The sequence below is a fragment of the Taudactylus pleione genome, unplaced genomic scaffold (genome assembly GCF_031769625.1).
Source record: "Taudactylus pleione unplaced genomic scaffold, aTauple2 ptg000634l, whole genome shotgun sequence".
Lineage (NCBI taxonomy): Eukaryota > Metazoa > Chordata > Amphibia > Anura > Myobatrachidae > Taudactylus > Taudactylus pleione.
Genome location: NW_028285036.1, coordinates 2,091,841 through 2,117,631, shown reverse-complemented (window position 1 = coordinate 2,117,631; position 25,791 = coordinate 2,091,841). Strand labels below are relative to the sequence as shown.

The 25,791-nt window shown below is 49.4% G+C and overlaps 1 protein-coding gene across 1 annotated transcript; it reads right to left on the bottom strand.

Annotated features, from left to right (window-relative positions):
• Window positions 1–13,220: 13,220 nt before the first annotated feature.
• BHLHE41 (basic helix-loop-helix family member e41) lies at window positions 13,221–18,167 on the bottom strand. Its single transcript, XM_088454813.1, has 5 exons — window positions 17,975–18,167; window positions 17,820–17,883; window positions 17,505–17,612; window positions 17,082–17,193; window positions 13,221–16,407 (listed from the first exon to the last, which is right to left on the bottom strand). Exons 1-5 carry the CDS (start codon window positions 18,034–18,036, stop codon window positions 15,464–15,466), a joined length of 1,290 nt encoding a protein of 429 aa, XP_088310939.1. The 5' UTR covers window positions 18,037–18,167; the 3' UTR covers window positions 13,221–15,463.
• Window positions 18,168–25,791: the final 7,624 nt, after the last annotated feature.

Genomic DNA, 25,791 nt, shown 5'->3' with positions numbered 1-25,791 from the left:
ATCAGATGGGCAAGGGCAAGCCAGGGGTTAAATTTATGGGTCGCTGAGCCAAGGCAACCCCCCCACCACCACCTTCTCGTCTAGCGCACCTGGCGAGTGCCATCCCGGCTAACCGGTAGTTACGGACCTGTGTGTACTTTAAGTTTAAACAAGGTAATGTACATCATACAAGTAGGCACAGGCCTATATTGTTTGTGTGCTCAGGGATAAAACATTCTGGACTGAGCTGTAAGTCCCACGTCCCGTGCTATGTTTAGGTGTAATGACAGGTATGTCTGATGGATGTCTGCGTAGCATTGCCAACGCGTGAGGTGACATTTAGGAGACATGTATAATCAGACCTGGTCCCGGCTCTGGTGTTTGCAACCTGATTTCACCCTCTCCCAAAAATAGCGGGATCAGCAGAAGGATCTGCAGGCGGCTCTGGGATGGTTAACCTCTCTGGATCTAGTGTGGAGGATCTAGTGTTATACAGCCCGAGAAGAATTAAGGTTTAGTAGAAGTTTCTGACACATTGGACTCATTAGAATGGGGACTCAGGCCCTGATTCAGAGCCGGACGCTATGACATTGGGGCCGTCCTTCTTGTTTTTCAGAGCGGCCTCCTGGCCGCTCGCATAGCTGTGGGTGGCCACCCACGGCTATAGCGAGCGGCCAGGAAGATGGGCGCGATGGTCAAGACCATCGCGACCATCGGGCTTGTGACGAGACCCTTGTGGTAGGGTCTCGTTGCCGCAAGCCCCAGAGTGCTTTCGGCTCTAACAGAGCCGAAAGCACTCCCACTGACATCATTTGTGATGTCAGTGGGGCCGGCCCGTCTGGGCAGCCACGCCCCCGGTCCACCCACCAAAGGGGGAGTGCTGTCACTCAACATCGACAGCACGCCCCCTTTGGTACGAGACCTGGAGCGACGGATTGCCCGTCGCTATCCGGGCCACCATCGACCCGCTTGCAAGCGCATAGCGCTCTCGAGCGGGTCTGAATCAGGACCAGAGAGTCTACAGCAGAAATTAAATTAGGAGAGAGGGAGAGAAATGTTATACATGGGATCGGTATGAAATACCGCCACTGGAAGATCGGCGGTTCTAATCCCGACAGGTACAGTAAGTATTTTCCTATTCACTAACCTAACCCCCCCCATAACCCTCCTTTAGGGGTGCCTAACCCTAACCCCCCCCTTTCCCTGCAGCCTAAACTATAGTCTCCTGGGGGGGTGCCTAACCCTAACCCCCCCTTCCCCTAGCCTAAACCTAACCCACCCAGGGTGGTGCCTAACCCTAACCTCCCCCCGGGGGTGTCTAGCCCTAACCCCTCCTTCCCCTAGCCTAAACCTAACCTCCCAGGGGGTGTCTAACCCTAAGGCCCCCCCCCAGAGCCCCTAACCTAACCCTCCCACCCCCGCGGCTGTCTGCATCCGGCACTTGGCTTAACTTCAATCGGGAAGCCGGACGTCGGGCTCAGGGAGTAGGTAAAATGACAGGCGTTGGGATTTCGACGCCTGTCATTAGACCCTTGCTGGGATTGGACAGTCGGGATGCCAACGGTCAGCATCCCGACTGTATACCGTTATACTAATATAGGGGAGTGGAGCTGTTGGCCATAGCAACCAATGAAATTGTAGCTTTTAGTTTTATAGATGTACTACTGTTAGTCTCATTGGTTGCTACTTTTCTATTCCAGAAAGTTGATAAATCTTCCTGTAAATGAGCTGCTGCGTCTGCCAGATGTCCTGACTGTGCTGGGGCTGGGGGTAGGTGTGCAGGTCCTGACTGTGCTGGGGCTGGGGGTAGGTGTGCAGGTCCTGACTGTGCTGGGGCTGGGGGCAGGTGTGCAGGACCTGACTGTGCTGGGGCTGGGGGTAGGTGTGCAGGTCCTGACTGTGCTGGGGGTAGGTGTGCAGGACCTGACTGTGCTGGGGCTGGGGAGCAGGTGTGCAGGTCCTGACTGTGCTGGGGGTAGGTGTGCAGGTCTTGACTGTGCTGGGGCTGGGGGCAGGTGTGCAGGTCCTGACTGTGCTGGTGGCAGGTGTGCAGGACCTGACTGTGCTGGGGCTGGGGGTAGGTGTGCAGGTCCTGACTGTGCTGGGGGTAGGTGTGCAGGACCTGACTGTGCTGGGGCTGGGGGGCAGGTGTGCAGGTCCTGACTGTGCTGGGGCTGGGGGCAGGTGTGCAGGTCCTGACTGTGCTGGGGCTGGGGGCAGGTGTGCAGGTCCTGACTGTGCTGGGGCTGGGGTAGGTGTGCAGGTTCTGACTGTGCTGGGGCTGGGGGCAGGTGTGCAGGTCCTGACTGTGCTGGGGCTGGGGGTAGGTGTGCAGGTCCTGACTGTGCTGGGGCTGGGGGTAGGTGTGCAAGTCCGAACTGTGCTGGGGGTAGGTGTGCAGGACCTGACTGTGCTGGGGCTGGAGGCAGGTGTGCAGGTCCTGACTGTGCTGGGGCTGGGGGTAGGTGTGCAGGTCCGAACTGTGCTGGGGCTGGGGGCAGGTGTGCAGGTCCTGACTGTGCTGGGGCTGGAGGTAGGTGTTCAGGACCTGACTGTGCTGGGGCTGGGGGTAGGTGTGCAGGTCCTGACTGTGCTGGGGCTGGGGGCAGGTGTGTAGGTCCTGACTGTGCTGCGGCTGGGGGTAGGTGTGCAGGTCCTAACTGTGCTGGGGGTAGGTGTGCAGGTCCTGACTGTGCTGCGGCTGGGGGTAGGTGTGCACGTCCGAACTGTGCTGGGGGTAGGTGTGCAGGACCTGACTGTGCTGGGGCTGGAGGCAGGTGTGCAGGTCCTGACTGTGCTGGGGCTGGGGGTAGGTGTGCATGTCCTGACTGTGCTGGGGCTGGAGGCAGGTGTTCAGGACCTGACTGTGCTGGGGATGGGGGTAGGTGTGCAGGTCCTGACTGTGCTGGGGCTGGGGGCAGGTGTGTAGGTCCTGACTGTGCTGCGGCTGGGGGTAGGTGTGCAGGTCCTAACTGTGCTGGGGGTAGGTGTGCAGGTCCTGACTGTGCTGCGGCTGGGGGTAGGTGTGCAGGTCCGAACTGTGCTGGGGGTAGGTGTGCAGGACCTGACTGTGCTGGGGCTGGAGGCAGGTGTGCAGGTCCTGACTGTGCTGGGGGTAGGTGTGCAGGTCCTGACTGTGCTGGGGCTGGAGGCAGGTGTTCAGGACCAGGCTTTGTACTTTTGCAGGGTGGGAAATGAGGCGGCAGCGTATTCCATAGTACATGGACGGGACGTACCCATGTCACTTTGAGGCATTGCCGTGTCCTCCCGGGGGGTGAGCAGTGCTTCTGAAAGACCAACAGTAGAGTTTCTGAATTTCGGTAGCTCTCCCGGTCTCTCAGGAGAACACACCAGTCTCCCCCATGCAGCTATTTATACAGTAAAGTGGGCGGGATGGGGCTCGAGGATGCGATTCACAATGAGGGGTCTAGTTACTAAGCAGTGTTAGGAGACAGAGTGAAAAGTGATAAGGTGCCAGCCAATCAGCTCCCAACTGTCATTTTTCAAACAAAGCCTGAGATGACAGTTGGGAGCTGATTGGCTGGCACCTTATCACTTTCTTATCACTTTTCACTCTGTCTCCTAACACTGCTTAGTACATAGACCCCTGAATCACGGCATTGTGGCTCTGCCCCTGGTGCCGCATATCATGGGACTGAGCAGTAGGAGCAGGGACCATTATTACGAGATTACTTGTTCGCCGTGCCACAGGGTTTTAGAAAGGAATATTTCCCATTCCACTCCCTGTCAGCACTCAGCTTTATGTTAGTTGTAGTTCCGCAGCAGACGCAGGTCGCCTGAGCACCGCCCTCTCTGGCCGTGTAGAATAGCGCAGCTGTTTTTCCTTAAAAGAACCAATCTGGATTAAAATCTGCAATGTCTTATTACCACCTCCCCACAGTCACTCTGATTAATCTCTGCAATTATTGTACTATTTAAAACACATCCCTGGTATATTTCTCCATCTGCCGGATTTCACAACGTATATCCGTCATGTTACGGTCTCTGTAGCTGTCAGTCCTTGGTTTGCGGCACATCTGTCCTGCTGCGTGAGCTCACCTGTCAATCATTCGCCAGTACGGTGTCATGATGAACTGTCAGGCTGTCTGCTCTATTCCGCTATCCGATATCTATCCCCCATGTATGTGATATTCCTGCCTTTCTCAGGAATTAATCTTTCATTGTCCCTATGTTTTACATCGTTCCCCTCAGTACACAGAAATTATCTCTCCCCTTTCTTCCAGTTTTCCCCCATCTCTTTCTCTGTCTCTTTCTCTGTCTCTCTCTCTGTCTCTCTCTCTCTGGTTCTCTCTCTGTCTCTCTCTCTCTGTCTCTGTCTCTCTCTCTCTCTGTGTCTCTCTCTCTCCTGGAATGATCCCGCAATCCCCAGGACATCCGTGTCTGACAGCGCATAGCCCGTGATCCATGGACTGCGCAGTATACGATGGAAGCATGTTTAATCTGACATGTTCATTGCTTGTCTGCAGGCCGGAGCCTGCAGCACCCTTATAACGTCAAACATAGGGATATATTTATCAATCTCATGATAACGTGGCTTCCGGCAGACACTAATCCCACAGACGTTTTTATGTGAGGATTATTATTCCGTGAGATGAGGCACAATCGGTGTAAGTGACTATGATTACTGGCTGGCCAGCTGGCGGGTGCGCATCGTCATGAGGATGGGCCTATCGTTATATGAAGGACTGGAGCTCCTTCTAACCCATTGTTAACCTGGCTCCGGGAGGTAGAGATTTTAGACTAAAAAGGGGTCTGTTGTGTTTAGCCAGAGTTCCAGAGTCCGGGGAAAGTAGGAATTCCCTCAAACATAACGTGAACCGACATTTAGCCGGACAATTTGGTTAAGCCCGCTACTTACCTTCAGGATTCCGGCACTGGTATTCTAAGTGCCGGCAAGCTAACAAGTCGGGATACTGATCGTATCCCGGTTATTTTAGACCGTGCAACATGTGTGGGCCCATAGAGAGTGCCAGCTCTAATCAGCGTCTGATCATGAGATGACGACCAAGATAACTGGTGACATTTCTTTGTCCATGGGCGCATTTGATAGAGACCGCCTATGTCAGAGCGGACCATTATTGCCTGCACTCCTAGCCACCGCCCAGGAACGCCCACTACACTGTCACTACACTTCTCCCTGTGTGTGCGCTAAGCCGCCTCCCAATCACCGCCCAGGTACACCCACTACACTGTCACTACACTTCTCCCTGTGTGTGCGCTAAGCCGCCTCCCAGTCGCCACCCAGGAACGCCCACTACACTGTCACTACACTTCTGTGTGCACTAAGCCGCCTCCCAGTCACCGCCCAGGAACGCCCACTACACTGTCACTACACTTCTGTGTGCACTAAGCCGCCTCCCAGTCACCGCCCAGGAACGCCCACTACACTGTCACTACACTTCTGTGTGCACTAAGCCGCCTCCCAGTCACCGCCCAGGTACACCCACTACACTGTCACTACACTTCTCTGTGTGCGCTAAGCCGCCTCCCAGTCATCACCCAGGTACACCCACTACACTTCTCTGTGTGTGCGCTAAGCTGCCTCCCAGTCATCACCCAGGAACGCCCACTACACTGTCACTACACTTCTCTGTGTGCGCTAAGCCGCCTCCCAGTCACCGCCCAGGTACACCCACTACGCTGTCACTACACTTCTCTGTGTGCACTAAGCTGCCTCCCAGTTACTGCCCAGGAACACCCACTACACTGTCACTACACTTCTCTGTGTGCGCTAAGCCGCCTCCTTGTCACCGCCCAGGAACGCCCACTACACTGTCACTACACTTCTCTGTGTGTGCTAAGCCGCCTCCCAGTCACCGCCCAGGAACGCCCACTACGCTGTCACTACACTTCTCTGTGTGTGCTAAGCTGCCTCCCAGTCACTGCCCAGGTACACCCACTACACTGTCACTACACTTCTCTGTGTGCGCTAAGCCGCCTCCCAGTCACCGCCCAGGTACACCCACTACACTGTCACTACACTTCTCTGTGTGCGCTAAGCCGCCTCCCAGTCACCGCCCAAGTACACAAACTACACTGTCACTACACTTCTCTGTGTCCGCTAAGCCGCCTCCCAGTCACCGCCCAGGTACACCCACTACACTGTCACTACACTTCTCTGTGTGCACTAAGCCGCCTCCCAGTCACCACCCAGGTACACCCACTACACTTCTCTGTGTGCACTAAACCGCCTCCCAGTCACCACCCAGGTACACCCACTACACTGTCACTACACTTCTCTGTGTGTGCTAAGCCGCCTCCCAGTCGCCGCCCAGGAACGCCCACTACACTGTCACTACACTTCTCTGTGTGCACTAAGCCGCCTCCCAGTCACCGCCCAGGTACGCCCACTACACTGTCACTACACTTCTCCCTGTGTACGCTAAGCCGCCTCCCAGTCATCGCCCAGGAACACCCACTACACTTCTCTGTGTGCACTAAGCCGCCTCCCAGTCGCCACCCAGGTACACCCACTACACTGTCACTACACTTCTGTGTGCACTAAGCCGCCTCCCAGTCACCACCCAGGTACACCCACTACACTGTCACTACACTTCTCTGTGTGCACTAAGCCGCCTCCCAGTCACCGCCCAGGAACACCCACTACACTGTCACTACACTTCTCCCTGTGTGCGCTAAGCCGCCTCCCAGTCACCGCCCAGGAACACCCACTACACTGTCACTACACTTCTCTGTGTGCACTAAGCCGCCTCCCAGTCACCGCCCAGGAACACCCACTACACTGTCACACTTCTCCCTGTGTGCACTAAGCCGCCTCCCAGTCATCGCCCAGGAACACCCACTACACTGTCACTACACTTCTCTGTGTGCACTAAGCCGCCTCCCAGTCATCGCCCAGGTACGCCCACTACACTGTCACTACACTTCTCCCTGTGTACGCTAAGCCGCCTCCCCGGTGTCTATATTTGATTCAATGTATTGTTTTACTTTATTACTCAGCTTAAGGTTCATTTGTTGCCCTTTTGCGAAGGTTAGAGGGCCCTGTCGTGTGTCAGGTTGCGCAGTGGCGTATGGTTCCATCGTCTGACCGTGCTGACTGTACCCTCTATGATCTGGTCATTGGTTTCTAGCGCTGATCCGTCTGATCTCTCAGATTTGGGCACATATTAGCTCTAGTATTATTATTATCCTTTATTTATATGGTGCCACAGGAGTCCCGCAGCGCCTTACAAAGTATTACATCTATTAAGTAAATTTCCCTTAAGCTGGACACACAAGTGTGATCCGAAGATGACATCACATACAGGTCTGAGGCAGTGATGGGCAACAGCCCCCCGAGCCTTCACCTGCGGCCTCCAGCGGGTCATTAAACACAAGGAGGGACTGATCTTATTCTTTTCCCTGAGCAGCCAAACTCTGCAACACGTGACCTCATCCGCGTAACGCAAGGGAGGACGCGCAGCGCCAGCATCACATCGGAGATCGGAGTCTGCAGCACGTGGTCCTTCTCCTTCCTCCATCAGTAAGAGGTGTGTGATTGCCGCTTATGTCATTATAACAAGGTAAAGAACATTAAGGCAGGGCCTGTCATGTGTCAGGGTGCCGTAAAGGGGTTGGTTATGAAATGCCGATGGCCGGGAAACCGTCTGACTAAATCCCGACGCCGCAAGCCTGAACGCTGAAAATCCCGACTGGAGCTGGTAAGTACCCTAACCTCCCCCCAGTGGTGACTAACCCTAACTTCTCTCCCCGCACCCTAAACCTAACCCTCCCGGGGTGGAGCCTAGCCCTCACCTCCCCTCGTGGGTGCTTAAACCTAACCCCCCTCCCGGCACCATAAACCTCCCGGGGTGGTGCCTAACCCTAACCTCCCGCCGGGGGTGCCTAAACCTAACCCCCCCCTCCCGGCACCCTAACCCTCCCGGGGTGGTGCCTAACCCTAACCTCCCGCCGGGGGTGCCTAAACCTAACCCTCCCTGGGTGGAGCCTAGCTCTCACCTCCCCTCCTGGGTGCTTAAACCTAACCCCCCTCCCGGCACTATCAACCTCTCGGGGTGGTGCCTAACCCTAACCTCCCGCCGGAGGTGCCTAAACCTAACCCCCCCTCCCCGCACCCTAAACCTAACCCTCCCTGGGTGATGCCTAACCCTATCCTCCCCCGGGGGTGCCTAAACCTAACCACCCCTCCTCGCACTCTAAACCTTCCGGGGTGGTGCCTAACCCTAAGTTCCCCCCAGGGGTGCCTAAACCTAAACCCAACCCCCCCCCCCCCCACGGCTAAGCGCTAACACCTTACCTTAATTCGGGAAGCCGTCTGTCTAGATTTCGGCGTCGGGATACAGACGGTCGTCGGGATTTCGACGCCTGTCTTTAGTTCCGCATCGGTATTTAAATGCCGGGATTTAGTCAGACGGCTTCTCGGCCGTCGGCATTTTGACTGGAGCCCCTGTAAAGTTGTCAACTTTCGGATCCGTACAGATTCTCAATCCTGGGGCACATAAGAAAAAATAGCCCAACAGGCTGGAGGACAGAAGCCTCTGTGCAGAGTTTGTGGCCAGTTACAGCGCTTCACTCAATTTTCTGAATCTGGAGGAAGGTTAGGTCACCCAGAAAATCAGATTTGTGGTAAAAACATATTTACCTCACAGTACATTAAATTATCTGCTGATGTGTCATTACAGATTGGTGTCTTTCTTTTGTTACATTACTGAGATTAAGGATAATGGGCCTGATTCAGAGCCGGACGCAAGCGGAAGCTCGTTCGCTCCGAGCGATGTTTGCCCAACTGCGCATGCGTACGGATCGTAATACGCATGCGCGAACCAGTCAGTGCGGCCGAAAATCGTGTGCTCGCATAATAGTGAGTGCCTGCTATTTTGAGTGACAGAATGAGGAGTATGTGGGTGGTAACAGGGGAAGGTGCTTGAAAACGGGGAGTGGAGATCCGATCGCAGGCGTGCTTAAAGGTCAAAACGGGCGTTTTATGGGTGTGCATAATTAAAACATCAGCGTCATGGACAACGTCACTGGGTTTTTGTTTAGCCAGAACTGCTCGCAAAATTGTGGTAGCAAAAACCGACCACAAGAATAGCGAGCAGTTCATACGCTGGTCGATGTACTCGATTAATCTAATAAATAGCGGACATGACGTAGGATGCAAGCGGCAAGGGGGCGTAGTTTCCCAAAAAACGACCGCAAGTTTTGTTTGCTCGTTCAGACCTAGAGGCGTGAACAGACCGCAAACAGCGAACGGTTCATTTGAATAGCCACCTCTATTTTCAGGACGAGCGAGCGCTAATTGCGTCCGGCTCTGAATCAGGCCCAATGTGCGTCCGTTTTAAGATTAGAGTGCCGCCAATGTGGTCTTTAAAGGATGTCAGGTTGGCCATCACTGATATGAGGTTAGTCTTCAGATGGCGTTTACCGACACGTAGCCATAACGATCGGATCAATATTAACTGGATTATTGTTGGGTTTCGTTATTTGGACCACACACACAGCAGTGTCCGGCCATTACCCCCATGTACAGGGCCCTGTATCACTGGTTTATTTCATCGCCATAGGCGATGGTTATCACACGGTGTAAATGCGATGCGATGTTACGATACATTGCGCACACCATACACACTGCACGATCCGATGTACGATGGCGCAATGTATTGTTACATGCTGCATGTAACTGCACCGTGTTCACTGCAGAACAGGAAAGGCGCAATGAACGACGTATCGGGGTACATACTACACGAGGTGTACGACATATCGTTCTGATCCGCGTCGGAACGATATATCGTACGATAAATCGTATAGTGTGTATCCAGTTTAAGAATGTTACAGAACGCTCCGTATGGGAGCTTCTCACCCCAAGATTTCCCAATTCTAAATAATTTCCCTCCGATGTACTGGAGATGGGACTGGGGTGCCCGGCCTGCTTCACCTGTTGCTGGAGGAGAAACCATATTGGGTGAAGGGCACAGTACCTATGGCAGGACATGGTCTGGTCACCAGGGGGCATGTCCCAACAATGGGCCTCAATCACACACATTACACTGGCAAAAATAGACCTTCTACTAATCCCCCTATATCAGTGATGGGCAACAGGCGGCCCTCCCAGCTTGCACCTATGGCCCCCAGACGTCAGATTTATTTGTTCTAGTTTTAACATTTGCTTATCTTACATTAAAATGCCTGAAAGTGTCTCATGCTTTGATTAATTGTATTGTTTTAATTACTGAGATTAAGGGTAATTTTCAGCCCTTATGAAGCCCCTGTAATATACACAGCACTATACGTTACACTGCATCACCCATTCTCTGCACTGATATCTCTATACAGGTATGTCAGGCAGACATGTTACACTACATCCCTCTCCATCTGCCTTTACACTTACATATGTACAGCCTCATACAGCACCCAGCGCCCCATCCCCGTCCTGGCATGTCACTGCCCATATTATATGCCACCCTCATATACACATCTTATATCACCTTGAAACGTAAAATTATTATGCTACAGACGCCAACCGGGTCACTTTTGGAAGTTGAAGTAAATTTACATAAGAGACAAGGTAGGCAATATGCAGGACCCAAATGGCATCAAGACCTCTAAAATGTTCATTTGCATATCACTACCCACAATTCCTAGGAGCAGGATCTGTCCATCTTGGCTTTGAGATTGAATTACTGACTTCCCAACTTTCTGACGACTTGTCCACGCCACCTCTTCTGTAGGTGATTACTATATTATATAAGGCTGGGGATAATGCCGTCACATTTTTGAGCACAATACTCTTGTTGGATGTTCTATATCGGTGCTCTCTGTATGTATAGCAAAGGCCGCCCACTACATCGTCCCATCATTGTGCCCAGCTGCAAATATAAAACACAAAAGTTTTAAAGGACAATTTTGTGTACTACCTAAACGGTGGCGCTGAGCTGGGTTGACAACGCCGCAGATAGACATCATATTAGAACTGGGCGTTTTATTTAAGTGTCGGGTTTAAGACCTCCACTCATTTGTTTTATAAAAAAAAAATATATATCATACATCCCAGTTGATTATGGTTGAAAAACATTCAAACTTATCGGCACTGGGTTGGAAACTAGGGATGGCCATTGGTGGGGTGTCCATCGATGGTTTCCATTGATGGCACAAAAACCCCCGTCAATGGTTTGCACCCCTCGATGACCACCGCTGCTGGGGGAATGGTGGGCTGCGGGCGGGGCTTAGCGGGCGCAAGCAAGGCTATAACCTCTGTCCCGTCCAGCCACAAACAAAAAAATTGATCTGCTCCCACTCGTCCATCGATGGCTAAGAACCACTGGCTCCCTGCCATCGATGGTGAAAGCATTCGACATTGGCCATAACCATCAATGATTTCGAATCATCAATGGTCGATGGCCATCCCTATTGGAAACCAATTTGATATACGTTTAGGTTTCTAGCAAAAGCCGGAAGAGATCAACGTTGACAAGAATATAGTTTGGAATGCATATATGGCAACATCGATCGTTCTCCAGCTTTGAGTAACGCTACAGTACGCCTCAGCGATTTACAGACTCCACACTCTCCAGTCATTCTATTCACAACGTAGACTGGGATTTTCCGAGGTGGCATTAATTTTATTTCAATAATTTATGACAGCACACATTATAATACCAAGCAGAAGCATTGCAACAAAAGTCCAACTTCTGTTACAGCAAAGTCCTTTCCAAAGAGCATTATTTAAACTGCAAAAAAAAACAAAAACATTTGACATAATAATTTTGTTTTTTTCTACCTCCCCCTTTTACAAAAATAACTCATCAGACATCATATATTTGGATGTATTTAACATCTATGTACAAAACAGCCAAAGTGTCGGCTGGTAAGGTTTAAAACGTTGTTGAAACACAGCGTTTGAGGCAAACAGCAGCTGAATTACAAAAAAAAGAAATTATAATAATATAATAAAGTACTCGATTATTCTCTCGCCCTTCGTCACTCTGTCGCATCTCTCACCTCTTACATAACATTCAAGCGTGAAATCTCACGGTGCTGCCTTGGTAACAACCTAGAAATATCTAGACAGGGTTTTTCTTGAAGTCTTATTAAAACGCTTCCTCTATTATTATCTGTTGTCTGGTAGCCTCCAGGACAGGATTTCACTAGAAGGGAAATTCTGAAGTGCGGCAGGAACATAAATCATACTTCCGTAAAAATAAAAATATATATACATAAAACACAGTGCGGTGAGGGGGGGAAACCGAAGCTGACAAGCGAGGCAGGGAGAGAGATTCGGCCAGCGAAGCGGGTGATTATTATTTAGAGAAGAGGGAAGGTAACTCGAATTTCTCCAGCTGCTGTGGAACTATGAGCAGGCTGGGACTTGTAGTGCCGCAACACCAGGAGAGCCGCAGCTTGCTTCCAGCCCGGTCTTGGGAGACCACATGAAGTTTGCCGATGCAAATATTAAAGGTAATCTGTGCTCGTTAGCACCGCGACACAGATAGAACAGCTGCTTATTTAAGGAGATCGGCAATCTGGGGCTCCGGCATTGCCGACGCTCAATTCTGTTCTAGAGGGATAATTTAACGGAGCGTGAAGAGGGATAGATTGACCTACGCAAATGAATAAGTAAAACTTTGCTTGCAATGACAGAACGTTAGGGACGTAACAGTGCCTTAGGGCATATGTATGCCTTCTGCAATAAATGGTTTATCCTGTAAACTCACTATAGGACATAATGCTTCGCCGGAGACTAAAGTCTGCTCCCCTGCGGATCACATTCTTCAAGATTCTACATGATGATTCGGGAACTTTAGGGAACAGAGAAAGCTCTTGGGATGGTATCTCCCCAGCAACCAAATAGCTTCTGTCAAAGTGCCAGGTTTTGGTGGAATAAAGACAATTTGGGTCGCCAGAAGGGGTTTAATAATGGTGATGGGATTGAAGTTCACCAGAACCTTAAAAACATGAATTCTACGTACATCCCAAACTAGTTACAGAAGCAGTCTGGCGATCAGGTGCCCAGCACCAGCTGCACATAGACAATGCATGGGGGGAGGGCAGGAATCACCTCTCACACTATTTGGGGGCGGAATGGAACCAATCAGCTCCTGTCAATTTTAAAACTTAGGGGTCTATTTACTAAGCAGTGTTAGGAGACAGAGTGAAAAGTGATAAGGTACCAGCCAATCAGCTCCCAACTGTCATTTTTCAAACACAGCCTGTGAGATGGCAGTTAGGAGCTGATTGGCTGGCACCTTATCATTTTTCACTCTGTCTCCTAACACTGCTTAGTAAATAGACCCCATAGCATTCAAAGTGACAGTTAGGAGCTGATTGGTTTGTACTTTATCTCTCTCCAAGGCTTGATACATCTCCCCCCCCAATTACCTCCAGAACACAAGAGGTTAACAGATAAGACCATAGAATGGCAACCCGCTGAAGTGTAACCAAAGTCCCAGGCATGCTGGGACTTGTGGTTACACCACGCCAGAAATGGCTGCCGGACTACCTTAAATCTGGACAACTCCACCTTCCAGTTTATCAACTTATGAAAAAAAAAAATAACACTTTTTAAACTACAAATAAATTAGTTCAGTGCACAATTTCTTTTCTTTGTTTTTAACAAATACAAAATAGACTTGGTACCGGGATAATATGCACTTTTTTTTTTCCTACCAGTTAGTCTTAAAAAGTTAAATTAAAGAAGACATGATCATTCTAACATCTCATTCGCTGCCAGTCAACCCGTAAAGTGCTAGCCTTGGATTAAAACAATCACACAGATATTTTTCAAACCGAATTCCACTTTCAAGTATTTAGAAGAATCTTATATCGTAACAAGTGCAAGTTTGTACAAAGTGAAAAAAAAAAAAAAAAAAGGAACCGGTAAAATTAAAGTGCAACTAGAAACTACAGTTCATAGTCTACATTTTCTTCTTACCTTTAAAGCCAACATATAAACCATACCGAGATACAAAGCTAATAAAGATATTTTTTTGTTGTATTTTTTTTTTTTTTTTTAAACTCACTTTAGCAAGAAAGTTTATTAAAATCTTATCGACAGATCTTCCTTGTGTCCTAAGTTGCAGAGATTTCGTATTTTGTAGACTTGTAACACAAATTAGGCTTTTTTTTTTTTTGTACAGCAAAAAACATAAAAAAAAAAAAATTAATAAATAAAAATCATTGTCAAATACCATTAAATACAGGACCAACATTAACATTACATAGTGATGGCTGTAATACCTGCAATTAACACAGACAATAATAAAACATGCCTGCTGACTTAACATACTTCCATGTGACGTGTGGGGAGCGAGGGACGTGCTTTGCCCAATTAGATATCCGCGTATGAAAGACGTTGCATAATTTGTTGGCTGAAGGGAGAGCTGAGAACCCATTATTCTCTCTGCCAAACTAGGTATAATTACACCCCAGTTATATAACAGGTTACGGCATAGCATCTCCTGAAATAATTACAGGTATGCGTAAATTGCTTCGTTTGCCTACTGTAAGTGGTGGAGGGAGATTTCGTCTGGAGTACTACAGTAGGGATTCTAGTATCCAGGAATACTGATCAGGAACGGTTTTTATTTTCCCCCTTGCCTACAGTCCCTGCATCATGGCACCAGTTTAGTGCATTATAATAAATAACTATATTAACCAATGAAAAGGGTGCACATATTTATTAGACAAAGTGATTTCTTATGCAAAAGGCCGATACTTTACGAACATGTGGATAGTTGGAGAAAAGTGCTAATTTTTTTTAATCATATTAAAGATACAGTTTGACATAGAAGGAACTTGTCGAGCATTTATCATTGTCTGGGCAGCAGGGACTCAATTAAAAGTTCTCGAACTCAAGGGGATACATTTACTAAAGTGGGAGTTTTTACAAATGGAGATGTTGCAAATAGCAACCAATCAGATTCTAGCTATTATCTTCTAGAAGGTGCTAGTTAACTGTTAAGTAGAATCTGATTGGTTGCTATGGGCAACACCTCTCACTTTAGTAAATTTACCCCTAGGGGTCAGGACTTGGGCTGGTCATGCTGCTTCTCATTCTCCAGTCACTGCAGTATAATCACGTGAGAACCAGCCTGTTCTACAAGTCCTAACCTTCTGCCATTATATAACAGTGTATCATTAAAAGTCGCTGACTTCTAGGGCTTTATTTTCTGTATCTTTTTTTTATTCATATTTTTGTGACAGTTTTCTTTTATTTTTTAACCAGTCGGCTGAGAATTAAATTTTGTTGAAAAAAAATAAAAAAAATCTAAAATATATTGAGGTTTTTTTTTTATTCCTTAAATGTGGAATCCCCAATTGGCTCATCCAGCACTTTGCGAGTTAAATAAAAGCCACCGTGATTTTTTTTTTCCCCCCCATCAATATACAACCCTAATGTTGATCCAGTAATATACTTCAAGACTTGCTACAAAACTGAGAGGCTCCATATAGATCTATATATATATATATATATATATATATATATATATATATATATGTCTTAGAATCAGTTTTCCTTGTTGGACTGTAGGTGATCTTGTAAAGGCTCCCGCAGGTCCTCGCCCAGACTCCTGTCCAGAGAGGTCAACGTGGGCGGACCGGCCTGGAAGGGGGATGAGCAGAGCTCTGGGAGCAGGGCAGAGGAGCAACCAGCCATCTTCTCAGGGGACAACATCGAGGATAGGCAAGAGAACGTGCTTGCAGCCTGAGCAGGTATCCCCGGGTAGATAAATGGAATGGGGGCAGTTGCTGCTGCTGGGTACAAATACTTTTCCAAACCACCCTTGTCTAAGAACGGCATGTAAGCTGCGGCAGCGGCTGCCGCCGAGGGGGAGATGAAGTAGAACGGGAAACAGAAAGGTGCTTGCTGGCTGAATGGAGAACTTCCAAATCCCATCAAAGTGTTAAGAAGATTGGCATCAGGTCGGGCGATTGGCTCAGCACCGCCGGCAGGGCCAACCAATCCCGAGCTGTCCGGCTTAAACCTTTTCGGTGACGGCTCATCCAGCGGTTCCTGCTTGACCGTCACACTCTTAGCCCCTTGGCTCTTGGCACTACCATTACTGTGCCCCTGTACCGTGGTCTCTGTCTTTTCTCCCTCACCGCCGTAACCACTGTCTGTGTCTGTGTCGTTCTCACTTAGCTCCAGGTTTTGCGTCCTCTGGATGACGGGCACGCAGTTCGTTTGGTTCTCCACCTTCTGCGCTCCCCGACTCGGAGACGGAGAAGACGCCTTGCCACCGGGGGCCTGCTGTGACAGGAGCTGAGAGCTGGGTGGGATCTGGCTGGAGACTGTGTGTAGGTGATTGAGGAGCTGAGTGCATCTCGGGTCCCGGGACGTCCAGCTCTCAAATTGGGACAGGTACTGCAGGACCTCTTTGGCACAGGTCTGGAACCCGGAGTGGAAAGCGTCCAGGTCAGACTGGATGGGAGATTTCATGGAGCGCTCCCCTGTCCATAGCAAACACAGAGAGAGGAAAGTCAACAAGAGGACATCTGCTTATCTGATCTGTGCCTGGTATTAAATCATCTACGGAACTTATTTAGAATTAAACACAAAAACACCTTCCACCTGTAACCCAGGATAATGCTTTATAGGCTCCCTACAGAACAACAACACGCTTAACAAACAGAAAGAAGACGCTTGTAAGCAGCGACTCAGTACCCAGGTATGATAGTGCCAAATGGTGGACACGGAGCCTAAATCCCATCTGACCGCCGTGGCTTCCGGTTGTCACACTAGCTCTTTCAAAAACAAAATCAAAAACTGTGCCTTTAATTCCCTTTACTATAACAAAAATTCTCCCCAACTGCAGCTACACCCCGTTGGTACACAGCAAGAAAAAAAAAAATTCACAGGAAGTTTTAAGTTTGAACTTTGATCCGTTACCTGAAGTGACTCCATCTCCGGTTACAAACCCACGAAGCCCGACATTTAGCGTACGCACCACACCGTGCAGCTACGCCAGCTAGAATTCAACACCCAGGTGACAACAACCAGTTCGGGAAAAGGGCAGTAAACAACTGCCAGCGCCTGCAAACCCCCCACCCAAAATAAAGAGCCCCATAGTACCATTATATAGAATAGATAATCTCACATAGAGTCTTTCAGTTGTGCAACTCACCGTTCTGCAACGACACGATCTTCTGGTGCTGCTGCTCCGTCAGGGACGTTAAACCTTTCAAGTGTTTCAAAGTTAACTCCAGCACGACAGCTTTCTCCAAGTGCCCCAGCGTCTGCAAGCGGACGTGAAAGAAAATCAATGTCAGCGCCAGCTCTGGGCAGCCTGGCTGCATGCAGACCTAGTGCAGGATTAGCAGGGTTGATAAAGAGAATGTACATTTCATTTATATATAGATTTTTTTTTTTTCTTTAGTGTGTGTGAGCCCGGGGCAACAATCAAGGTGGTGCACAAAAAAAACAAAAAACAAAAAAACACGCACACACGGATCATTTGGTAACCTTAAGTGACACAAACCGATGAATGGGCTCTGTCCAAATATCCACGTTTATTCATTATGTATGGAAAGCAGAGCAGAAATCTTACTGTGAGTTTGAGATGTTCAGGCAGCAGGTCTTTCAGTTGTGCAATGCACTCATTGATCCGGTCTCTCCTCTTCTTCTCGATCAGTCGGTGAGGCAGTTTGTAGGTCTCCTGAAATTTGGGGGAAGAACACAGGAAACATGCAGGTAACTTTGTTTAGCAGACAGATGCAGAGCTGCCTGTGTCAGTCTACTAACTGCTCCTACTGTATACTTAGGATTCATTGCAAGTAGGATGAAGGTTTGAGACGGTGTCTAGGATCAGAAACCTCCCCTACCCTACACCCCTGTCCAAATAATAATAATACAAACTTCTTACCTTGCTGTCATCTCTCTTGAGACCCCTCTTTGGCTTGCACAGGTATAAGGAGGGGTAATCCATTCTGCAAATGCAGTGACAGGTTATCAGTTTGCACCTCTCACTACTTAGCACGTAAAGGGGTTTTGGTTTTTGTGCAAGTCCCAATTCCTTACCCTAAAAAATCCCTGTGCTCCAGTAATTGCCTCTCCTGCAAACTGTGGATCCCTTCATCCATGTCTGATGGCAGCTGTCTGTCTGTGTCTTTTAATCCGCAGGCTGGGGTCTCCTTAAGGCAGTGGACATCCAGACTCCAGTGAGAGGCAGCGACCTCTCTCTCCCCTGCTCCCTCTTGCAATGCTGCCTGCCTCTGCTTTGCAGGGAGAAAGATGGCTGCAGAAAGTCATAGGAGTGGCTCAGTGGGGCCCCCTGGCGGCCAGTGCAGGAGTCACAGCGCATTCCCCTGTCTGGGACTTGTTACAGTCCGGCTCACATGCTAATTATTATTATTGCAGGAGGGGGAAAAAAAAAACACATTGCTTTTCTTTTGTTGTTGTTTTCTATTTATAACACTTTTGTGACGAGTGAAGAAAATTGCAAGATGTGGTTTTAGTTGGTAATAAAAAATTTTTTTTTAAAAATTCCATTCCAATCCTCCAACTGGCAGGATATGCTGGGAATTGTAGTTCTCCTGGGGGCTGGAGATGCTCAGTAGTGCAATGGATATTGGATGATAAAGGTTGCATGTGAAAAGGCTCTGGCAGATTCTCAGGGCATACTGGGACTTGTAGTTCCACAGCAGATTAAGATCCTCAGCATTACGCAACATAAATTGGTTGCTGTCGGCTCTACCTAAGTGTGAGCATGTGTATATAAATGTTTTATATATATTTTATCTAACTATATATATATATATATATATATATATATATATATATATATGTGTGGAATCGGAATGAAATACCGATGGCTGAATAGCCGCCGGTTCTCATACCGATTCCGGAAGCCCGAAGGGAGGACATCCCGACAGCGGGTCGTAAGTATGCTAACCCTCCCCTGAGTGTCCCCCCCGAGAGTGTCTAAACCTACTTCCCCCTCCCCCGCGGCTGCAGCCTAACTATCCTTGGAATCGGAACCCGCCCCATCATCAGGAATCTGAGTCATTTCGAGCAGCGGCTCAGGGTCTTCCCGTCTGACTCGGATTCCACTTCGAGGCAAAACATCATCCTTGCGGCATCGGAATCTCGCAGGTTTTGGATTCTATATAAGGTGCCACGGGCTGGACTCGGTGCCTTTTCCTTGTCAGGCACCCTGAGGTGTGCTGTATAGGCTGTGCTGTGTCCAGACTCACAAGTGGCTGTGCTGCTTAGTCAATGTGTATAGGGGGTGCACACTTCTGTATGCTGTGCTGTACTCTGCTGTATAGGCTGTGCCCAGACTCACAAGTCACAAGAGGCTGTTCTGCTTTGTCAATGTGTATAGGGAGTGTGCGCACTGCTGTATGCTGTGCTGTACTCTGCTGTATTGGCTGTGCTATGTCCATCAGTAAAACATTCATGTGCATATATAAGCCCTATGACTCCATGCAGTTTGAATAGAGCTGCACCTGCGACGGCAAAAAAATGAATATATATACACACACACTTATCGCATGGATGTGACAATGGCCCTCATTCAGAGCCGCTCGTTAGCGGCAGTACGCTCGTTCCGAGCGATGTTTGCACATCTGCGCATGCGTACGGTTTTTAGTACGCATGCGCGAACCAGTCAGTGCGGCCAAAAATCGTTTGTACGCTATATAGCGAGTGCCTGCTATTTTGAGTGACAGAATGAGGCGTATGTGGGTGGTAACAGGGGAAGGTGCTTGAAAATGGGGAGTGGAGATCCGAACGCAGGCGTGCTTAAAGGTCAAAACGGGCGTATTATGGGTGTGCATAATTAATACAGCAGCGTCATTGACCACGTCACTGGGTTATTTTATAGCCAGAACTGCTCGCAAATTTGTGGTAGCAAACACCAACCACAAGAATAGCGAGCAGTTCATACGCTGGTCGATGTACTCGATTAATCTAATAAATAGTGGATATGACGTATGGTGCGAGCGGCCAGGGGGCGTTTTTAACAAATAAACGAGCGTATGTTTTGCTCGCTCGTTCAGACTTAGAGGTGTGAACAGACTGCAATTTGCGAACGGATCATTTGAATAGCCACCCCTTGTTTTTGAACGAACGACCGCAAATAGCGAACGGCTCTGAATGAGGGCCAATGTCTTGCAGACTGTTACGCTTATGTTTTCCCGAGAAACAATGTGAATGAAGTGGAGCACAGACCATCTGTCCAGATCACAGTTAGGGAGCATACGGGGGAAAACCTGCTTTATCTCTAAGAAGGAGAAAGCTTGTTACACGGGCACAATTTAATGCAAAACTGAGAAGAAGTTGTCCTTGAATAGAATGGGGGTATGTTATATTATATTTTCATACCTGGTTTACTGTGTAACGTCAGATAAATAAGGCGTATTTGCTGTGTTGCCAGCATGGCATGATGTAACCCTATAAACAGGCTGCCTCCAAGAGTAAGGAGACATCCTGGTGCCCTTTCTTCTGGAGGTAAACGACGCACAAGCACCCGGCCAGAAATCGGTAAGTAATGCCGGTGTTTGTTTAGCCGCCGGATCAAATCCCGACAACGGCTGCCCGGCGGGTTGAAATCCCTACAGCTGAAGGGGTAAGTACCCTAACCCTCCCCTCTCACTCCCCTAACCCTCTCTTAGGGGTGCCTAACCCCCCCTAGTGCCTAACCCTAACCGCCCCCTGTTAGTGCCTAAACCTAACCACACCTCCCCGCACCCTAAACCTAACCCTCCCGGGGGGGGGGGGGTACTTCTCCCTACACTCCCCCTAGTGATGCCTAAGCCTAACCCCCCCTACCCTAACCCTCCCGGTGGGTGTCTAACCCTAAGTCCCCATGGGGTCCCTAAACCTAATACCCCCCAGGCGGCTGGACGCTAAAACACCAGGCATACCTTGGTTCGGTATGCCGGGTATCGGGATTCCGTAGTGGGGCTAATGATAGGCGTTGGGATTTCGGCACCTATCTTTAGTCCCATGTCGGGATGTCAGTGTCGGGATATCGGCGGTCAGGATAGCGCCTGCCGGTATCCTGACTGCATCCCACCCGGCCATACACATGATGTAAAAGAAAACGTGATTCATCAGACCAGGCCGCCGTCTTCCATTGCTCCATGGTCCAGTCCTGAAATGCACTCGCCCACTGCAGGCGCTTTAGGTGGTGGAGGGGGGCAGCATGGGCACTCTGACCTATCGACGGGTAACGCTGCCCCATACGCAGCAAGCTGCGATGCTCTGTGTGTACTGACACCTTTCTATCATAGCCAGCATTAATGTCAGCAATATGTGCTACAGTAGCTCTTCTGTGAGATAGATACATACATACATACATACATACATACAGTACATACATACATACAGTACATACAGTCAGTCCTGGGCTATGAACCCGTGCTGGAATCTCCGATTGGACACATCTAGCTGCAGTTACATAATGGCTGGGTCACTCCTGTATCACATGTGGGACTGGTGTGTCTGTAAGAAAACATTATCTCTGGGCTCGCTAACCTTGTTATGTCACCCAGCCTCACGGCTCTATCACATGTACAGATGCAATCACGGAGCCTCTGACACCAGATTAGCAGCACAAGTTCGGCTTTGTCCCCTATTAAAGTGAGAGCCCCTCGGAAGGTGTCAGCTTCATCCCTACGATACAATGTAACCATTATGATTCTAATGTAATATCCCACAGTTTCTATTGACACACCAATATTTCATACATTGCAACATGTCAAACTGTCATATGGGAACACTTAAAGGGACATTATACAGGATTAGTAACAGCAGAGGCTCTGTCGGGCTTTACGTGCTGAACCATTTCCCTATCTGGGATTTTATTTTTTCCCCTTTAATTATTAGTTGATATTTATGCCACTAACATGATTCCCCTATTTGTTATCGGTGTGACTTAGAAAAAGTGCTAACACTTAGTGTAACTAAACCACACGCTGCTTTTATTTCACATCCAAAAACAAGGCAGCACACTCCTTGTCGCTATGATTACCCCAAAATAAGGCAGCGCACTCCTTGTCGCTATGAGTACCCCAAAATAATGCAGCGCACTCCTTGTCGCTATGAGTCCCCCAAAATAAGGCAGCGCACTCCTTGTCACTATGAGTCCCCCAAAATAAGGAAGCGCACTTCTTGTCGCTATGAGTACCCCAAAATAAGGCAGCGCACTCCTTGCCGCTATGAATCCCCCAAAATAAGGCAGCACACTCCTTGTCACTATGAGTACCCCAAAATAAGGCAGTGCACACCTTGTCGCTATGACTACCCCAAAATAATGCAGCGCACTCCTTGTCGCTATGACTACCCCAAAATAAGGCAGCGCACTCCTTGTCGCTATGAGTACCCCAAAATAAGGCAGCGCACTCCTTGTCGCTATGAGTCCCCCAAAATAAGGCAGCGCACTCCTTGTCGCTATGAGTACCCCAAAATAAGGCAGCGCATTCCTTGTCGTTATGAGTCCCCCAAAATAAGGCAGCGCACTCCTTGTCGCTATGAGTCCCCCAAAATAAGGCAGCGCACTCCGTGTCGTTATGAGTCCCCCAAAATAAAGCAGCGCACTCCTTGTCGCTATGAGTCCCCCAAAATAATGCAGCGCACTCTTTGTCGCTATGACTACCCCAAAATAAGGCAGCGCACTCCTTGTCGCTATGAGTCCCCCAAAATAAGGCAGCGCACTCCTTGTCGCTATGAGTCCCCCAAAATAAGGCAGCGCACTCCTTGTGGCTATGAGTCCCCCAAAATAAGGCAGCGCACTCCTTGTCGTTATGAGTCCCCCAAAATAAGGCAGCGCACTCCTTGTCGCTATGAGTCCCCCAAAATAAGGCAGCGCACTCCTTGTCGTTATGAGTCCCCCAAAATAAGGCAGCGCACTCCTTGTCGCTATGAGTCCCCCAAAATAATGCAGCGCACTCCTTGTCGCTATGACTACCCCAAAATAAGGCAGCGCACTCCTTGTCGCTATGAGTCCCCCAAAATAAGGCAGCGCACTCCTTGTCGCTATGAGTCCCCCAAAATAAGGCAGCGCACTCCTTGTCGCTATGAGTCCCCCAAAATAAGGCAGCGCACTCCTTGTCGCTATGAGTACCCCAAAATAAGGCAGCGCACTCCTTGTCGCTATGAGTCCCCCAAAATAAGGCAGCGCACTCCTTGTCGCTATGAGTCCCCCAAAATAAGGCGGCGCACTCCTTGTCGCTATGAGTACCCCAAAATAAGGCAGCGCACTCCTTGTCGCTATGAGTACCCCAAAATAAGGCAGCGCACTCCTTGTCGCTGAGTCCCCCAAAATAAGGCAGCGCACTCCTTGTCGCTATGACTACCCCAAAATAAGGCAGCGCACTTCTTGTCGCTATGAGTACCCCAAAATAAGGCAGCGCACTCCTTGTCGCTATGACTACCCCAAAATAATGCAACGCACTCCTTGTCGCTATGAGTACCCCAAAATAAGGCAGCGCACTCCTTGTCGCTATGAGTACCCCAAAATAAGGCAGCGCACTCCTTGTCGCTATGACTACCCCAAAATAAGGCAGCGCAGTCCTTGTCACTATGAGCACCTCAAAATAAGGCAGCGCACTCCTTGTCGCTATGAGTCCCCCAAAATAAGGTAGCGCACTCCTTGTCGCTATGACTACCCCAAATTAATGCAGCGCACTCCTTGTCGCTGAGTACCCCAAAATAAGGCAGCGCACTCCTTGTTGCTATGACTACCCCAAAATAAGGCAGCGCACTCCTTGTCGCTATGAGTACCCCAAAATAAGGCAGCCCACTCCTTGTCGCTATGACTACCCCAAAATAAGGCAGCCCACTCCTTGTCGCTATGACTATCCCAAAATAAGGCAGCGCACTCCTTGTCGCTATGAGTCCCCCAAAATAAGGCAGCGCACTCCTTGTCGCTATGAGTCCCCCAAAATAAGGCAGCGCACTCCTTGTCGCTATGACTACCCCAAAATAAGGCAGCGCACTCCTTGTCGCTATGACTACCCCAAAATAAGGCAGCGCACTCCTTGTCGCTATGAGTACCCCAAAATAAGGCAGCCCACTCCTTGTCGCTATGACTACCCCAAAATAAGGCAGCCCACTCCTTGTCGCTATGACTACCCCAAAATAAGGCAGCGCACTCCTTGTCGCTATGAGTCCCCCAAAATAAGGCAGCGCACTCCTTGTCGCTATGACTACCCCAAAATAAGGCAGCGCACTCCTTGTCGCTATGAGTCCCCCAAAATAAGGCAGCGCACTCCTTGTCGCTATGAGTCCCCCAAAATAAGGCAGCGCACTCCTTGTCGCTATGACTACCCCAAAATAAGGCAGCGCACTCCTTGTCGCTATGACTACCCCAAAATAAGGCAGCGCACTCCTTGTCGCTATGAGTACCCCAAAATAAGGCAGCCCACTCCTTGTCGCTATGACTACCCCAAAATAAGGCAGCCCACTCCTTGTCGCTATGACTACCCCAAAATAAGGCAGCGCACTCCTTGTCGCTATGAGTCCCCCAAAATAAGGCAGCGCACTCCTTGTCGCTATGACTACCCCAAAATAAGGCAGCGCACTCCTTGTCGCTATGACTACCCCAAAATAAGGCAGCGCACTCCTTGTCGCTATGAGTACCCCAAAATAAGGCAGCGCACTCCTTGTCGCTATGACTACCCCAAAATAATGCAGCTCACTCCTTGTCGCTATGACTACCCCAAAATAAGGCAGCGCACTCCTTGTCGCTATGAGTACCCCAAAATAAGGCAGCGCACTCCTTGTCGCTATGACTACCCCAAAATAAGGCTGCGCACTCCTTGTCGCTATGAGTCCCCCAAAATAAGGCAGCGCACTCCTTGTCGCTATGACTACCCCAAAATAAGGCAGCGCACTCCTTGTCGCTATGAGTCCCCCAAAATAAGGCAGCGCACTCCTTGTCGCTATGTGTCCCCCAAAATAAGGCAGCGCACTCCTTGTCGCTATGAGTCCCCCAAAATAAGGCAGCGCACTCCTTGTCGCTATGAGTCCCCCAAAATAATGCAGCGCACTCCTTGTCGCTATGACTACCCCAAAATAAGGCAGCGCACTCCTTGTCGCTATGAGTCCCCCAAAATAAGGCAGCGCACTCCTTGTCGCTATGAGTCCCCCAAAATAAGGCAGCGCACTCCTTGTCGCTATGACTACCCCAAAATAAGGCTGCGCACTCCTTGTCGCTATGAGTCCCCCAAAATAAGGCAGCGCACTCCTTGTCGCTATGACTACCCCAAAATAAGGCAGCGCACTCCTTGTCGCTATGAGTCCCCCAAAATAAGGCAGCGCACTCCTTGTCGCTATGTGTCCCCCAAAATAAGGCAGCGCACTCCTTGTCGCTATGAGTCCCCCAAAATAAGGCAGCGCACTCCTTGTCGCTATGAGTCCCCCAAAATAATGCAGCGCACTCCTTGTCGCTATGACTACCCCAAAATAAGGCAGCGCACTCCTTGTCGCTATGAGTCCCCCAAAATAAGGCAGCGCACTCCTTGTCGCTATGAGTCCCCCAAAATAAGGCAGCGCACTCCTTGTCGCTATGAGTCCCCCAAAATAAGGCAGCGCACTCCTTGTCGCTATGAGTACCCCAAAATAAGGCAGCGCACTCCTTGTCGCTATGAGTCCCCCAAAATAAGGCAGCGCACTCCTTGTCGCTATGAGTCCCCCAAAATAAGGCGGCGCACTCCTTGTCGCTATGAGTACCCCAAAATAAGGCAGCGCACTCCTTGTCGCTATGACTACCCCAAAATAAGGCAGCGCACTCCTTGTCGCTATGAGTACCCCAAAATAAGGCAGCGCACTCCTTGTCGCTATGACTACCCCAAAATAATGCAACGCACTCCTTGTCGCTATGAGTACCC

Bases quoted from the DNA above. Each gene is read 5' to 3' on its own strand.
- BHLHE41 (XM_088454813.1), bottom strand. From the start codon at position 18,036: ATGGATGAAGGGATCCACAGTTTGCAGGAGAGGCAATTACTGGAGCAC. The intron at 17,613-17,819 runs GTAAGAAGTTTG...CCCAAATTTCAG, and splicing joins TCAAGAGAGATGACAGCAAG to GAGACCTACAAACTGCCTCA. The intron at 17,194-17,504 runs GTAAGATTTCTG...GTCCGCTTGCAG, and splicing joins CTGAACATCTCAAACTCACA to ACGCTGGGGCACTTGGAGAA.